This window comes from Pteropus alecto, unplaced genomic scaffold, assembly GCF_000325575.1.
Source record: "Pteropus alecto unplaced genomic scaffold, ASM32557v1 scaffold106, whole genome shotgun sequence".
In the NCBI taxonomy this organism is placed as follows: domain Eukaryota; kingdom Metazoa; phylum Chordata; class Mammalia; order Chiroptera; family Pteropodidae; genus Pteropus; species Pteropus alecto.
Window position 1 is genome coordinate 13,444,628 of NW_006442103.1, and position 17,583 is coordinate 13,462,210.

The window sequence follows — 17,583 nt, forward strand, 5'->3', positions numbered from 1 at the left end:
AGGCAAAGATGTCAATGAGAAATCTGACCTCAAATTGCCTGGAGTGACTGTCCTATGGATTAAGCAAATTAAAGAATAATGGAGAGGGGCCAGAATCTTCTGGCTCAACCTCCAGCTGGAGAACCAAGGCAATATGCCCTAGTGTGAGTAAAACAGCCAAGGGACAGATAAGGAACTTTTCTGGGACTCCTTGACCTGGAAGCCCAATGCGCTTTGATTCTAAAACAGTTGAAGTCCAAATGGGTACTAGGCTGAATTGGGAGGAAAAACAATGGTCAATAGGATTAAGGTGAAAGTTTGGATGAAAAATGAAATATCTGAACAGACTTTATGTGAAATGATTATATTTCCTTTACATGACTATATTATTGGGATGGATATGTCTGACTGATATTATAAAACAGAATGCATGTAAGTGTTCACTTTAAGGCCAGTCTTGATTAGACATGCTAAATGAGAACTACTAGAACTATCAGAACCCATAGGAGCTGTTAGTCTGAGAAGTATGGAAGGATATCTGACGGACAAAAAAAGATTACCACTTAATAACAACCAGAAGCTGGAGTGCTGGTACCAATGAATTCTCTATACAATAACCCTGTGAAGCCTGTGGAAAAAACAGATAGCTAATCAAGACTGACAGTAGACTATTAAAGCTTGAATAAAGTGGTGCCACCATTGCATCAACCGTCCGATGTGGTTTCAACAGTACAAAAAATATATACAAGAGGCTAAAGGAGACTGGTATTCAGTGATCGATCCTGAAAGAGTTTTTCTCTGTCTTGACCTCAGAAAAGGGCAAGAACAATATTCCTTCACATGGAAAGATCCCAACTTACATTTACTATATTGCCATAGGGTTATTTCAATTCACCAGCTTACTAGTATAATTTGATTAGAAGGGATTTAGACTTGATGCAGATCCTGAGTATAATACACTATATTGATGATATAATATCAGAAACTAAAGACGAAGGAAGGTGATTGTGTGACCAACAGAGGCTGCTGATAAATCCAGCAAAGGTCCAAGAACCTGCCCAAATTGATGAAATTCTTAGGAATAACTGAGGCAGGAACCACCCTTGATATTCCATAGGTGACGAAAAATAAACTGCTTTTTCCACCTACCTCTAGAACAAAATAAGAAGCCCGACTTTTGGTTAGTATATTTGAATTCGGAACGACGCATATTCCTCGTCTGGTAACATTACTAGTACCTAAATCAATATAATGACCCAAACGAAGGCTTGTTTGAATGGGGGCCTGAAGAAAGGCAGGCCATGTATAATTGCAAAAAGTAGTCTCTTTCTTGATGCTTTCTGGGCCCCTATGATCCACAATAAGACATGACTTTGGAAGTGTCAGCAATATGGATTACGCAGACTGAAGTTTTTGGCAAAAGCCTGTAAATGGCACTCAGAAATGACCAGAACATTTCTGGATGCTGTGGTAAAATACATGCCATTTAAAAAGAAAGTTACTGGCTTGCCATTAGGCATAACATTGAGATCGACTCTCTGACTGAAGAACATAAAATAACCTCAAAATCTGAAATACCCATAATGTCTTGGGTGATGAAAGAACAGTCTAATAAGGAAGGCAGTACCAAGAAGAGCTCCGTATAAATAGAAGTGGTTTGTGCGAGAACATGCAACCAAGAGGATGCAAAGAGGTATTTATGATATTTATGAGCAGGTGGCTAGCCTCTTTTCCCCTAAGTATGACTGTGGAACCACCCGAGGGGCTGCTGAGTCCTGTGATCAAGCCGATGGTGCCCTATGAACAACTCTATATTAATCAACAAAGAGTTGCTTGGTTTATGGATGGCAGTTCCGAGGAGAAGGGACAGCACTCTGTTTGGAAGGCTAGCACTCTGACTCCAGAAGGTAATAGTGAATCATATCAATGAGCTGAATTGCATGCTGCTGTTCTCGTGTTTGGGTTTTTATTGAACACTGTAGTTGGTTTCAAAAGTGAGGGTGGTCTTGTAGACTGTTTCCTAACTTCAGATGATGATGAGAAAGGCTCTGGCAAGACTTAAAAATGTATGCTATATTGAACACTTTAAACTGTGACTATGGGAGACCACTGTAGGATATTTAAATGGAGGCGGGGGACCAGACTTCGGCAAAAAAATCCTGGCAGCAATGAGGACAGAATGAATTTAACAAGGAAAACCTCAAAGCAGGGAGACCAGTTACAAATGTGTTGTAGAAACAGGTACCTATGCTTTTAGGTCTAATGACATGGGTTCCACAGTAGTCTATATCCAGAAAAAACATAAAGTGTAAACTAAAGAAAAGGGAGAAAAGACTCAAGAAATAATTAGGACTTGGATATAAGTGATAAAGGAAAATGGTGAAGGAAAGGGAAGAATCATAGTTAAAGTTTAAGGGAGGGGTGGTTCAAGCTATTCTTTCAAGAGAAAAAGGATGCCATCTTCCTATTATTTTTGCTTCTCATATCAATTTAAAAAGCCGTAAGAAATCTAAGATGTTTCAAAGATCTGACTGCAGCTTTGAGAGAGGTAATCTAATGTCTTGCTGAGATTATTACAAGACAATCAATGTTAAGATCGGGCCCCAAGGTGAAGGCAACCACAAGATTAGTAACTCAAAACACTAGCCAACTTGCAGTTAAGATAAAACATTCTGGAACAAATTTTAAAAACAGAAAAACTTTAAGTAGCATTTCCAAACAAATGTTTTGTAGAACAGTGAGAGCTGCCTTGAAAAAGAATGAAGAGCACTACCTTTATGTGGTCAAGTCTGAGAGATTCCATATACTGGATTCTGTATTCGATTTACCACACTGGGAGAAAATGAGCATATTAGCTAACAGAATCTGACTGCCTGTGTTCAAATGTGGAATCTGACTGCTGTGTTCAAATCCTGGCTCTACCACTTACTGTGAGACCTTGTACAAATTACTAATGCTTTCTGTGAGTAGACTCTCTCTCCTATAAAACAGTCACAATACCAGTACCAGCATGGCGTGGATAGTTAATGTGAATTAAACAAACATGACAACAGTCAGAAAAGTGCCCGGCATAAACTGTGGATGCAATAATTGTTAGAGATTAGAATTAATGTATCCCCTTCTTTAAGAGAATCCTAAATGAATTCCAATGAAATCTAACACTTAAAAGCTCTAAGACATCTGACAGTTAAGGAACACATTTAAGTGTAGTTAATTCAACTTAATCTACCCTTTTTTGGCAGGAGATTCATAAAACTTATTTCCATCGATTTGGCAGAACTGTTTTAAGAAAAACACTTCAGAAAATGGTGTACGTGTAGGCAAAATTATCTTTTTAATTGTAATAAATAGATACCACAGAAACTGAGAAATTTACTAGAGGATTCTGTTATACAACTGACTAGAAATCACAGTACATTTCCACAACAGTTTTAGATGTAACAGACTGGTGAATACTAATAGTGAATACTATTGAATTCTGAGGGTAAAACAGGGTTGAAATACTAAGCTATGTATTAAATAATTAATAACTTACTTAGATGTTTATAAAGCACTAGTTTTTCTGCAAATTATTTATCTAATGAAATCAGTATACTTATGCTTTAATGTTAAAATGGTAACAGCTAGCCACATCCATGCGAATACTACCTCTTTAGACAGCCCATAGCCTAAATACCACAGTACACTTGAAAAAAAGTGTATTTGAACCAAAGGCAGAGCAAACAAAGAAATACATCTCCATTCTTGCAAACCCAAACCCATGTCATGATACATTTTTAACCAATATTCATAAGACTATTAAATATGAATGTGGAAGCTATTAAATAATTTATCAAAAACATCTTGCTTTAAGAAATAAAATATACAAAACTAAGAATTAAGATGCTAACAAAATTATGGAATAAATATCTGCTTTAGGAAGAATAATTTTATAAGAACTTTTTATAATATTTCTTGATAAGCAATTATGACTTCTGTACCTATGTTCTTTGTGTTCCAATAGCTGACAGTCTCTACATGTCAGTCTATCACATGTTTCACAGAAAAGTTTCAACTGTTCTTGTTTGTGTACAGGGCAGAAAACAGGGCGCTGACCAGATGCTCCAACAGACTCTGTAGTAAAATAAAACATATATTTTTAAACTAAACAAAAAGTTTGTCTAACATTCTTATTGATATTGGTATCCAAAGCTTATAAAGAATACGCAGAAATGCTACAGGGGCAAAAGAGGGAGATTAATAGTAATCATTAAAACTGCTTCTATCTTACCTGAGACATCTTCTTTCTTCCTGATCAAGTGATCTTTAGTGAATTTTACTCTTTGATGTGCTTCAATACATGTCTTACATAGCCACTCTCCACATTCTACACAAAAGCCAACTGCACTTGCATTGTCTTCACAACTAGTACATACCTAAAAGAGGAAATAAATACTAATCTACATTAAATTTACAAAATGTAGATCCACAAAATAAAAAGATGAAAACTTTCTAATTTGCTCTCAAATTATATTAATTCATTATACCTAGAATAAAATTATTTTGTTATCCATTTGTCTTCCAATGAAATCCTTTTCCTTCCACATCAAACATTCAGGTGGGTCAAAATATAAGTCTCAGAACACAAAATCTACACAAAATTTGAATTTTTAAGTAATGATTTTTTTCATCTCAGTTAGGTTGAGGGTGTAGAATAAAGATATCTTTTATTCTCAATTTGAAAGATGGAATTATAGCAGAACTACCCTAATTTATGTAACAATCTAAACATGTTTTTCTTATAATTTACATTTCGATATCAAGATAGGAATATAAAGAAAAATTAAGAAGCATACCTGTTCTGATTTCTCATCAGAACTGCTAGGAGCTTCAGATGTATCTTTCACAAAATAATTATCCACAAGGTCTATCTGTCTGCATTCTTGGCGGCATACTGGGCACCGTATTACACCAACTACAACACAAAAGACAACATTAAGAAGTATTCAGGAAAAAAATAAGAAAATTGTGCATGATGTCCATATAGAAACTACTCATTCAATATGTCACAGATAAGACCAAAGAAATGAGTATTAAGAGCTGAGTAAAATAATCCACTGGGTTATTCCATTGGGAGAAAAGGATAACCTATTTAGGAAGAAATAAACATGCAAAAGAAATTTAAGGTGCTTCTTTATTACAGTATGTGGTTGACTGAAAAATGGTCCCAAAAGATATCCAGGTTCTACTCTTTGGAAAACCTGTCAGTGTTATTTTATACAGCAAAGGGGACTTTGCAGATGTGATTAAATTAAGGCACCTCAGATGGGAATGCTGCCCTATATTATTTGATGGGCTCTGTCATCACAAGTGATCTTGTAAAAGGGAGGCATAGGGAAGATTAGATTACAAAACAGGAAAAAGCAACTAATAATGAAAGCTTTGGAGATAGAGCCACAGGCCAAGAAATACAGGTGGCCACTATGAGCTAAAAAAACAAGGAAAAAGATTCTCTCCTCAGAGCCGCCAGAAAGAGCCAGACTTGCTGACAGACTGCAAACACTGACTCAATCTCAGTAAAACTGAATTCAAACTTTAGCTTCCAGAACAGTAAGAGCATAAAATGTATTGTAATAAGGAACCAAATTCATGGCAATTTTATTATAGCAGCAATAGAAATACGCACTCTATCGTCTTTAAATTCTGACTTGGTTCGCAATTACCCTAATTCACGCTAGTGTGGGAAGAAAGATCATCTGTGCTTTAACCTGCTAGTGTTCTAGCATCTATAAAAACAGATAAACCTGCTGAAGTAACATATGGAAGTTAAGAACTAAAAAATAGCACCACAATCAACACAACAAACTGATTACTATGTGTCAGCCATAAAATTGATGATAACGTAAATGATACAATCCTTGCTTTCAAGAAAGGGTTCAAGACTAGATTGTAATTTTTATCTTTTATACCATGTACAACCATAGGAAGTACCACACAGAGACTAGGATGTTAACAGAGTCCTCAACAGCTGTGAGGGCACAAACTACAGAACCTTATATAGAAATTCTAATGGAAAATGAAAACTTAAATGTCATTCTAAAAGTAGGAATATCAGTCTCCTAGGAGACACAATATATTGTTAAAACAAACTCAAATTAATAATTATATATTTGAAAACAAAATACTGTTTTTATAACAAAATGCACACAAAGATATTGCTCAAAGGAAATGCATAAAATCAAGGTTTCAAATTGAAGGAAGAAACAGCATAGTGAAGAGAGAAGTGAAAAAGAATATAGTTTTACATTTGTGATGCATGAGTTAAAAACCTTTCAAGAAACACAGAGTGTATCTACAAAGGAGATAAATGCAAGTTATTGTAGAAGCAAAACTATGTGAGCGACTAACTTCTTACAGTGAATCAGGTAAGCTTTCACTGAAGAGGTGACACTTGAATATGCTTTTGAAGAATTAATATGCATTTACTCGTATGCAAGAAAAAATTTACTTGGCTGGCCTAAGCCCCTCAAACCCTGCACATTCCTAAGAAAGGCTGTCTTCAATACTGGCCCTTGACTGGCTCCTGGAAGATGACCTCTGAACTCTAGGAATATTATACCTGATAAGAGTGTTTTTGTATGCCTGAGGCACTAGACCTCCCTGTATTCAGTTTGACCTTTGGGGGTGGCCAGAGTCCAAGTAGGTGGTGTCAGTTCTATGGAGGCTGCACCCTTTCATGACTGATCCCCCTCAATAAAAACACTAGACACAGAGGCCCAGGTGAGCTGCCCTGGTTGGCAATGCTCCCCCGTATTGCCACACATCGTTACTGGGAGAATTAAGCATCTCCCTGTGCAACTCCACTGAAAGGAGATACCTGGCGCTTGCACCTGCTACCCCCTGGGCTTCACACCATGTACCTTTTCTCTTTGCTAATTTTAATCTGTATCCTTTTTTCTGAATCCTATGAGTCCTTCTAGCCAATCATTAAGCCTGAAGGTGGTCTTGGGGACGTCCAACTCAACTAGGAAAGGAAAACAGCAGCAAACCAAGAACAGCAGGTGCAAAGTTCACAAATGGAAAGAAAAAAGAAGAGGAAGCTACAAAAGAGATAAATATAATTATATATATGGCTAAGAAAAATGTAACATCTAAACTAAAGAATATTTTTGTTGAAGGATATAAAAGATGGAGAGACACTGTGATCTAAGTAAGAAAACACTCAATATTACAAGAGTATCTGTTATACCTATATAAATGAGTGATTTGATGCAAATCATACCAGATGTTTTGGTTCTTTTGGGAACTCAATAAGCTGATTCTCAGATTCTTAAAATTTCTACTTCAATCCAGCAAGCTGACATCACAGTTTATGACAACACAAATTGATCTTTTTCTCAATCCAAACCCCTATTAAAATAACATTAAGTTATTTAGAATATAAACACAGTATCCAGAAAAATTAAGGTGCAGGAATGAGCAAGGCAAGCACATCAATATTCACACAATTTTAAGAAATGCAGATGCAAAAGCGTGTCTGAACATTGCAAAGGAAACCCGACCCAGATTACAAATGAAGTGAAGACTCTTACTTGCCATAAAAGCTTTCATAGAAGCTTGGAATTCAGAAATTTGATGCAAGAAAGAAGTCCTGACGAGACACAAGGGAATAAAATCAAGTCTGTAGACATCGGCAAACCCCACTCCTATGTTGACTACTTGCATTAGACAGGTTACCCAGCAGCCAAGGTGTCTTATCTCAAAGCAAAAAGAGTTGAATCTTCTTTAGGGATCTTTTTGCTATTTGCTTCTATATTTATCAATCAAATTTAAAATTATACAAACGATGGCTTTGAAAAGGAGAGCCATTTTCCATTTGCGTTAAAGTATGTCCTTGTAATGAGTGTATATAAGTGTGCTCCCAACTCTCAGTGCTAGCCGTCATGGTGAGTTTTAATCATTACTCAAAACTGAAACCCAAACTCCAAAGCCAAAGCTACTGACGGGTTTTATGCATAATGTCCCTAGAACTGATTTCATTACTTCAAAGCTCAAGTTCTGAGAGACCCATTCATGCCTATTATATTAATTTATTTTAAATGCCAATTTACTAAAATGTATAATTATCAGGAAGTACGGGGATTCAGGGGGACTCTTTTAAAAAGGCCAAAATACACAAGTCTACAAACTAGTTTATCACTGCAGTGTTAAGAACTCAGTTTCAGTAAACTGACTGGTAGACTTCCAATCAAGATGGGCAACTAAGCAGGTATGGAAAGACTACCTAACCCCCAACTCCAACACAGAAATGGCTAAAATATAACAAATTAAAGTGCGGTATGAAAAATATATAACTGAGTTTGCATCCAAGAAGGCAAAATTTTGAAGTGCCAGAAACAAAAACAGAACTCAAAGCCAAGTGGTGAGGCACTGACATAAGTGGGTGAGGTTCGGGCCCACTGTTGGGAACAGGAAGTAAGACAAGGCTAAATAGTAAAACTAAACTCCCTCAATAAAGCCATGGGGGAGGCTTTAGGTGCCCTACAACCTAAAATTCTTGCCCTCCTTGGAGTCCTCCACAAGAACTCAGCACACCAACTAAGCTTCATGCACAGATGCATAGTCAAAGTTCATACTTATCTGCACAGAAAGGCCAAGCCAAGAAACTAATAAGAAGCTTGCCTCAACGTAGGTGAAGTGGAGAGCCACAGAGAGTGGAACAGCAGGCTCAGAGAGCATGGAAGCTCCGCACCCCTTCCCACATATCTTGGCCTATGCATTTCTTCCATCTGGCAGTTCCCAAGTTATACCCTTTTAAAATAAACAGGTAATCTATCCAGTACTTGACGACTCAGGGTAAGTTCATGTAGTGATGCAACCACCACTCCTAAACCTTCTTGTCCTGGGCACCAGTTTTCCTAAGACTTCAGAAACACTGAATGGAAAACTGGGAGTAAATCTATTACGAACCAGAAGGAACCCAAGGAGTCCAGTCCATCATACTGGTCATCTTCCCTAAGGCTGAAGTCAACGTTTCTTTTATGTTTTATATACTAAGTTCAAGTTCTTATTTAAAATCTCATCTTTAATCTACTCAGAACTCCAAACAAAATGCCCACAAAACAGAAGTCATTAGCTTTGCTTCCTATCTACTTCTCTTTCTGGGATTCCTATTTAAGTGAATTCACATATTCATTCAACAACCATCCCCCCTCCCCCAAAAAGAAGCTTGCCTAGAAACTTATATACACAGAATCATATCATTAGAAAACCTCCCAACCCAGAGCATAAGTGGGACTCCCAGTGAAGATAAGCTCATAAATAAAACTACAATGTGCATGAGGAAACTCAATACTATTAAAAGTCAACAAACACAACCAAGAAATAACAACCTACACCGCAGAAAATAAACCAGATGATTCATGGATAATTATGCAATTATTCGAAATGAGGTAAAAGTAATTTCAGCTAGAATGTAGTACGTTTTGGATAGATTGTGTTTAACTAGCATAGCTGTGAAGCTGAACGGTGTAAAAACCACCAGCAGATACATAGTTCAAATACGAAGTACAATTATAATTAGTGAGGGAAAACAGGATCAAGAACCCTCAATACACCAATATTTATGGGTCAAACGGGAAAAGAAGAGTTCTAAGATTCAAGAGATAGATTTCAAACATTTTTCAACTGCAAATCTCAAGAAGTACACTTTGCATCAAAAGCCAGTACACGACACATATGTAAAACCAAAATGAGAATCGAACAGGGATCAATCACTTTTTCCATTAACCACTTATGACTGACTTGTCATCACTTTTAGAAGTAATGACAATTTACTTTTAGAAGAACATACTAGGCATGACCTAATAATCTTTTCATTCAGCTCTACGTCCTCTTTCCCATACCCTGGAGCAGTGAGTCCAAACTTCCAGTCACCAACTCCAATTTCCTCTCACTTAGAAAATAATTATGAATGAAAAAATACAGATACATTTTCAAGTGGAGAAAGCAGTGGAGGGAATTTATACTTACGGCCTCTGATGACTTAAGTAGGAGGCCAGATCAAGTAATGAGAGTGAGAGTCTTACAAACTGAGTGCTGAAAGTTTGAACTGACTAATCCAGGGAATGGGAAAAATAGGCTGAAGAGAATCAATAAGATTGTCAGGTAGTAGTACTAAGAGCCCCCAGTCTGATAGGTATTACCATTCCTAAGGCAAATTCCCTGCTCCACCTTGCATCTATCTCCTGTTCATCACTATGCCTTCCCTGTGCACATAGTAACAGCCATCTTGGAAGCAGTACACATTTACTAAGGTGGAGGAAGGTAAAAAACAACTAGAATTCTGAAGCAACAGGTCACTGATCTTTTCTACAGAAATTTTTTAATAGAGGTAACGACAGAAAGATTTTAGTATGAGCAGAAGGAGTGGAAGATACAGAATGTTGAATATATTGCCCATTCTTACAAAAAAAAAGTTGGCAATGAAGAGAAAGAGACAATGATTTGCTAAGAGAGGCAGTATAAATAGATCAGAAATTAATAAAAGGGAAAAATTAGATATAATAAAGAAAATAAAAAATAATTTATAATCGAACGAGCTTAAAGCCTACAAAATACTGTACAATGACATGTATTTAAATTATGCTGGTAAGTATCCAGCAAATTTCCACAAGTAAATTTTTATCATTAAATATAAAACTGGCTTAAGTTGAAGTTATATATGGCCACTTATGTGTAAATATGAACATATAAGACCTGACACTGATTATCAAATATAACAAACAAAATATATTTAGGAAATGCAATTAAGCATGAATGTTATAATGCGTTTTGGTATTCTTTAAGCTTCTTAATTCTAAAAGATATATCAGTCTTTAAATTAAAATTCAAAAACTTTGCATAATCGGAAAATTAGGAGTTCATTACCAAATACATCAATCTAATTCCAACACGTACATTATCTTAAGTACCCACATTTTTTCATTAACAGAAACTTATGTAAATACATACTTTTTCATTGGTGATATGGGCAAGTTATAGCCTGCTAGCTATAAAATAAAAAACTCTGGAATTTTAAACGATAAACATTTTAGCTAGTAACTTACTAAGAATGACTTTTATACTTTAAAAAAAAAAAAGGAAGAAAGAAAGAAAAAAGCTATGGAGATAGTATTTGGGCCAAAAAGGCCTAAAGTATTTACTAACTGGTCCTTTACCCTGCAGGACTGAATATCTAGTTTAAATGAATGATTTTTCAGTTATCCAGGTAGAAACAATGCCATGTAACCAGAAACTTCAAGAATTCAAGTACTTCTTGAATTCAAGTACTCAAATCCCAAACTACAGGAAGTCCAAGGATCTCAGTGGGGATAGTTCACAGAAGAAAGGGCTTCAGTCTGTGTACACACATGTGTGCTTATGAGAAAACCTGCAAGCAACTAGGTTTTCTCTTCTCTTTATGGGGGAAGAAAGTATGGAACTGAAAAGGCTCAGTGGAACCTGGAGCCATGAAAACCCAGGATTCCAAGGCTGCCTGCATCCACTGCATTTGCTTATTCATTTCTCTTTTAAGAGGCCATCTGAATTCGGCACTGAGAAGCTCAACCATGGATTATGAGAGGACAGCTCCAACCCCACTGTATTAGCTAAGCAGGGAAACAGTGAGACTCTGCTGCTAGTCTTGGGATAGGCATTTAATTTGAAAATGCATTCAGAACAGGACAGCTGAAACAAAGTTTATCATGGTCCATTCATTCACCATTGACTAATAACCACACAACCATCCCCAAACTTGACCCTGTAAAGGGAACTATACTCATGAATAAAGAACAAATATAACCCATTTTAGGAGGTTGAGTAACTTGAGGGAGACCAAGGTGAATAATCAGAACCAGCTGGCTGGCTCCTACTGAGGCAAAATAAAAGAAACAAAAGAGAACCTGAGTAATAAAAGGACCAAGAATGCTCAGAAAAATGCAATTAGAATACACATCACAAATATAAGGAAAAAGGCTCTCTTAGAATAAACATGATTTCCACATTTTAAACAACAGAAGACCTGAAAAAAAGAAACAGCAATACCTGAGAAACAAATTAAGTTTGGAAGATCAAATTAAGAAACATCACTAAAATAAAACAAAAAAAGGCTGAAAGAGAAAAAGATAAATACATACCAGCAAATGGGGCAAGAGGTGAAACAAAAACAGGAAGAATGATATTAGCATTAAATTTAAATTCTATTCAAAAAGCATTAAAAAGGACAAGGAGGAATTTCATTTAACAATGAAGGGTACAATCCGCAAACTGTCATCAACTTTTGTGCAAGAAACAGGATGGCAGCCACAAACAAAAAGCAAACATGATGCCAAAACAAAAAATTTAGTGGCTTTCAAACTCACATTTTCTTCTCTATTTCTGAAGTCCAGAAAATTCTGATAAAAGTTCAGCTTCAGAACACATTTAGTGAAAAAAATCTGATCTGAATTGGTGTGAAACTATTTGTATGTATCTTTATTTACCTTACTTAGTGTAAACACTGCTGCAGAAATACTAACATGTTTGATTACAAGGGTACTATCACATACCTTGATGAAAGGTTAAGTACTATCTCCCTTTTCGAAAATGTGAACACCTATGCATCCAAAAATGATTTTAACCCACACTGAGTCCATGAATAAAATTTTTAAACTCAAAAATAAAATATTTTGTTTTCCAATATAAACTTTTCCATAAAACTTTTATTGTGGAGCTTGACCATGATAGAAAAAAAATTAAAAGATTTTACTGACCATTATATATGGACATAAACAAATAACCCTAAAAAATAAATAAAAAATGACCTCCCCACCCTACAAAAAAAAAGTTAAAATAATTGCTAAATAAGAAACGATATTCTGGTTCAAATAGGAAGTTTTTAAGTGAAAATTTTAAAAATTACGATGGAAAACATTTTATAACAACATTTTATTTCATAACAAAGTATCACAAGGCAAAGTACAAATAGGAAACTGTCTGGCCTTCATGGCTTTTATAAAAATTAATGTACTAACATATCTTTTCAAGATACACATAGTCACAGTTAAATTACTGACAGTCAAGGACAAGATGATGTTTGAAAGGAGTTAAGAAAAAGTGACTCATGATGTACGAGGGAACAACAATGAGAATAACAGACTTGGCAAAAGCAATTCGAGGCCAGAAAACAGTGGGATGACATAATTCTAAGTAGAGAAAAGAAAAATTAGCAACCAAGAGTTCTACAGTCATCAAAACTAACCTGCAAAAATGGAAATAAAGACATCCCTACCTATATAGTCATGGATTGAGAGAATTCATTACGAAGTCTACCTGCCTCACAAGAAATACTAAAGAAAGTATCTCAGGCAGAAAGGAAGTGACATAAGAGTAACTCAAATGCATATAAAGAAAGAAAAATACTAGCAGTGTCTGCTACACATCTGGAGAACAATATTTATCAAAACGTACATCCCAAATGACTATATCAAGTGTTGGTAAGGATATGACACAACTGAAACTCTCATACACCATCTTGAGTATAAAATGGCACAACCACTTTGCAAAACCATTTGGCAGTTTCTGATAAAATTAAACATACACCTAGAAATTCTACCCCTAGGTATTTTCTCAAGAGAAATGTACACAGATGCCTATGAAAGACATTTAAAAGAATATTCGAAGCGGCAATATTCCTAACAGCCCCAAACTAGAAACAACTCTAATGTCTATCAAAGATGAATGAATAAACAAACTGTAGTATATCCATACAATGGGACACTGCTCAACAATAAAAAAAATAACTATTGATACACAAAACAATATAAATGAATTTTAAAAGTATTATCCTAAGCAACAGAAGTCAGGCACAAAAGCATGCTTACAGCTTGATCCCATTTATAACTATGAGAGAAAGTAAATAAGTGGTTGCCTAAAACCAAAGGTTAGGGAGGGATTTTCTGCAAACAGCTGTGAGAGAACTTTTGCAGTAATGAAAACTGTATTAAACATATTTCTAGATTCAGTAAATTTGATGCTTTAACATCTGCCTTGTATGTAGATGCCAGACATGCATTGTTCTGGACATCTGACTTGAGTAATTAAAAAAAAAAAAAGGAAAGAGAGAGATAAGAATAAAGAACACGGGTAAGGGTAATTACATAAGTAAATGTATGACACAGTATAAACCTATTTTTTTCTCTTTCCTTAACTGATTCAGAATAAAACTGCATAAAACAATAATAGTACAAAGGAAGAGAAAAGAAATAGAATTATACAGGAGTGAGGACTTAACACCAAACCATAACCCAAATCTACAGAAATTAAAGAGTACCAGAAATGGTCAATGTATGCAGGTTAATATAAAAGATTATATTTTTTCCTTTCTTAACTTTCTTAAAAACCATAAAGTATATCAACAATAACTATAACAGCATTGCTGGTTTTATAACATATAACTTTAACACATATAAACAACAGCACAAAGGAAAGAGGAGGAAAGGAGCCATATTGAAATTTCTACATTTTCCTGAAATCGAGTTAGTGGTAACCTGAAATAGACTGTGATAAACTGTAATAAATGTGATAAAGATATATATTGAAACCCCTAGAGCAATCACTAAGGAATTAACTAAAAATTCAAAGCAAAACAAAAAAAAAAATTAAAACAGAAAACTAGAAAATATGTAAATACAAAAGATGGCAAATAAAGAAAAATCAAGGATCAACAAAAGTACATGAGTTATACAGAAAACAAATAGCAAAACACAGATCTGATCATATCGATGATTGTAAATTAGGATGAATTAAACACTCCGACCAAAAGGCAGAGTTCGCTAGATATGAAAAAAATATTAAATAAATGCTGTGTATGAAAGATACACTTTAGATCAAAGATACAAATAGAATAAAAGAAAAAAGATGGAAAAAATATGTCATAGAAACTATAAAAGAGCTGGACTAGCCATACTAATATCAGATAAAAGAGAGTTTTAGACCAAAAAAAGGTACTATAGACAAAACTGAACATTTTATAATGATAAAAATGTCTACTCTAAGATATAATAAATATGTACACTTAACAAGACAGCTTCGAAATACATGAAGGAAAACCTGGTAAAATTAAGGAGGACAAAACAAAGCATGAATATGAACAAAAGAGTGAGGGGGGAAAATCACAGAGGTTCACTACCTGTGAGACTATATTAAGTTACTAGTTTAATATACAACTGACCCTTGAACAACACGAGGGTCAGGGACTCCAACCTCTGCAGAGTTGAAAATCCACATATAAACTTGTGACTCTACATTCGGCCCTTAGCATCCTCAGATTCAACCAACCACAGATTCAAAAGAGTATCTTCAATCTGTAGCTGGGAATCACAGTTGGGAATGCAAAAATACTATTTTCCATCCATGGCTGGTTGAATCTGTGGATATAAAACCCATAGATAGGAGGGGATAAAGGGGTAACTGCATAAATTGAAAAAATACACATATAAGTGGACCCACACAGTTCAAAACCATGTTGTTCAAGGGTCAACTGTATGTATAATTGGAGTTCCAGAGTGTAGGTGACAAAAAAAGATCAGAAAAATATTTTAAGAAACAGCCAAATTTTTTCCAACGTTAACAAAACAACAATCCAGAGATCTAAGAATCTCAATAACACCTGTGGATAACATCTCTAAATAAAACCATGTCAAAGCACATCATAATTTCAAATTATTGAAAACCAGTAATAGAGTAAATCTTAAAGGCAGAAAGGGAAAAATAAAGTATTACATACAAAGGAACAAAGATAACAATGACAGCTGACTATAAAAGCCAGAAGTTAATGAAGTGACACCTTTAAAGTAATGAAAGCAAAGAAAACAAACACAAATAAACCAACCAACCTAAATGACAAACTTAGGGTGGGGAAAAAATAACAGAAGAGATTGCAGATATCAGTAAATAAACATAAAATGAATGTTTAATGTAACAAAAATGGAATACCATTAATTATGACCAAGGGAAAAAAACACAAAAATAGATTTCAAAAAGAACAGAAATCCAGAAACAAAAACAGCTACATAAAATTTTCAAGTATTCAAATGAGACCATGACAAAAATAAAAGTATAATGAAACTTTTCAGTACTTTTCAAATGGGATAAAAAGGAAAAACAAAAAGGAATTGGATAATACAACTTAAGAGCTATTTATATGTCCCTAGAAACAAAAAATAAACATTTTTGGTATGTTTGTAGAATACTGAGAAAAACTAATCTTGTATTTAGTAACCAAAAACAAACAAAGAAAAAAACTTCCAATTTCAAAAATACTGATATTTACAAACAAACAAAATGAAAATAGACTAATAGATACAGAATACAAACTGGTAATTGCCAGATGGGGCGGGGGCGTTTTGGGGGACTGCGTGAAAATGGTGAAGGGATTAAGAAGTACAAATTGGTAGTTACAATATAGTCATAAGGATGTGAAGTACAGCACAGGGAATAGTCACAGGGATGTGAAGTACAGCATAGTGAATACAGTCATGATATTGCAATAACTATTTATAGTGCCAGGTGGGTACAAGACAAATCAGGGGGATCGCTTTGCAAATTACATAAATGTTTAACCACACTGTACACCTGACATTAACAGAGAATATTGAATGTCAATTCTAATTGAAAAATTAAAATTAAAAGATATTTAAAAAAAAAACACAGAAGGTACTGATTTTTTACAATCCACATCTTGATTATGATCCAATAAAAAATTTTACAAAGTAAAAATAAAGTCACATACACACAACCCAAAAGAAAAATGAATTCTAGTTGTTAACTCAGACTAAAATTAAACTCTAGAAAACAGTGCAGAAACAGCTCATGCTCAAAGATATTATGTTAAAGCTAATCACAGCCTTGATTGAAGATTAGACAAGATAGAACTTACCCCTTCTCAAAAATACTAAAAATATAAAACAAACCAAAATAAGTATGAAAACAATTAACTATATAAGATGAAATATTACTGAAAACAAAATTGAAAATTTATATTTAAATGATTAAATGATTTTTCTTTGAGGAAAAAGTAAAATAACCCTTATGAATATAATCAAAAAGATATACATAGAAAAAAGGAGAAAGCAACCGAATTATTTTAAAAGAATTATAAAATATTAAGTCTATTATCAGCAAATACTACATTTAACTCTAAGTTATTTTAAAACCTAAATAAATGGATAATTTCTTAGCAAAATGTGATTTATCAAAAGCAAGCCAAGAAGTAAAAAACATAAACAGACATATTAGCATACAGATTAGAAAGAGCTGCCACTTTTAAAAATTCCAAATCAAGTTTTTACAGAAGAGTAATGTGTAAGTAACAGACCAGCAATTCCATTATTATTTGCTCATCTAGAGTGTAGAAGGAAAATCTCAATTCATTTTATAAAGCCCAGCATTATTTTAATAGTAAAAGTTGACAAAAACAATTCAAAAGAAAACTGTAGACCTTTCTAACATGCTGATTCTATATTCCTAAATGAAATATTAGTAATCATTCTGGAAATCTGTCAACAGAATATTATGATCAACCAAGGTTTACATCGAGAATTCAAA

General features: G+C 34.5%; 1 protein-coding gene across 1 annotated transcript in view; it reads right to left on the bottom strand.

The window, feature by feature from the left end:
- The window catches only part of TRIM33 (tripartite motif containing 33), a 91,189-nt gene that overhangs the window by 44,876 nt on the left and 28,730 nt on the right, over window positions 1-17,583 (bottom strand). The window contains exons 3-5 of the mRNA XM_025052298.1: window positions 4,815-4,933; window positions 4,250-4,394; window positions 3,960-4,092 (exon numbers count right to left, since the gene is read on the bottom strand). Coding sequence (XP_024908066.1) covers window positions 3,960-4,092; window positions 4,250-4,394; window positions 4,815-4,933 — 397 coding nt within the window. The remainder of the gene's footprint in view (window positions 1-3,959; window positions 4,093-4,249; window positions 4,395-4,814; window positions 4,934-17,583) is intronic.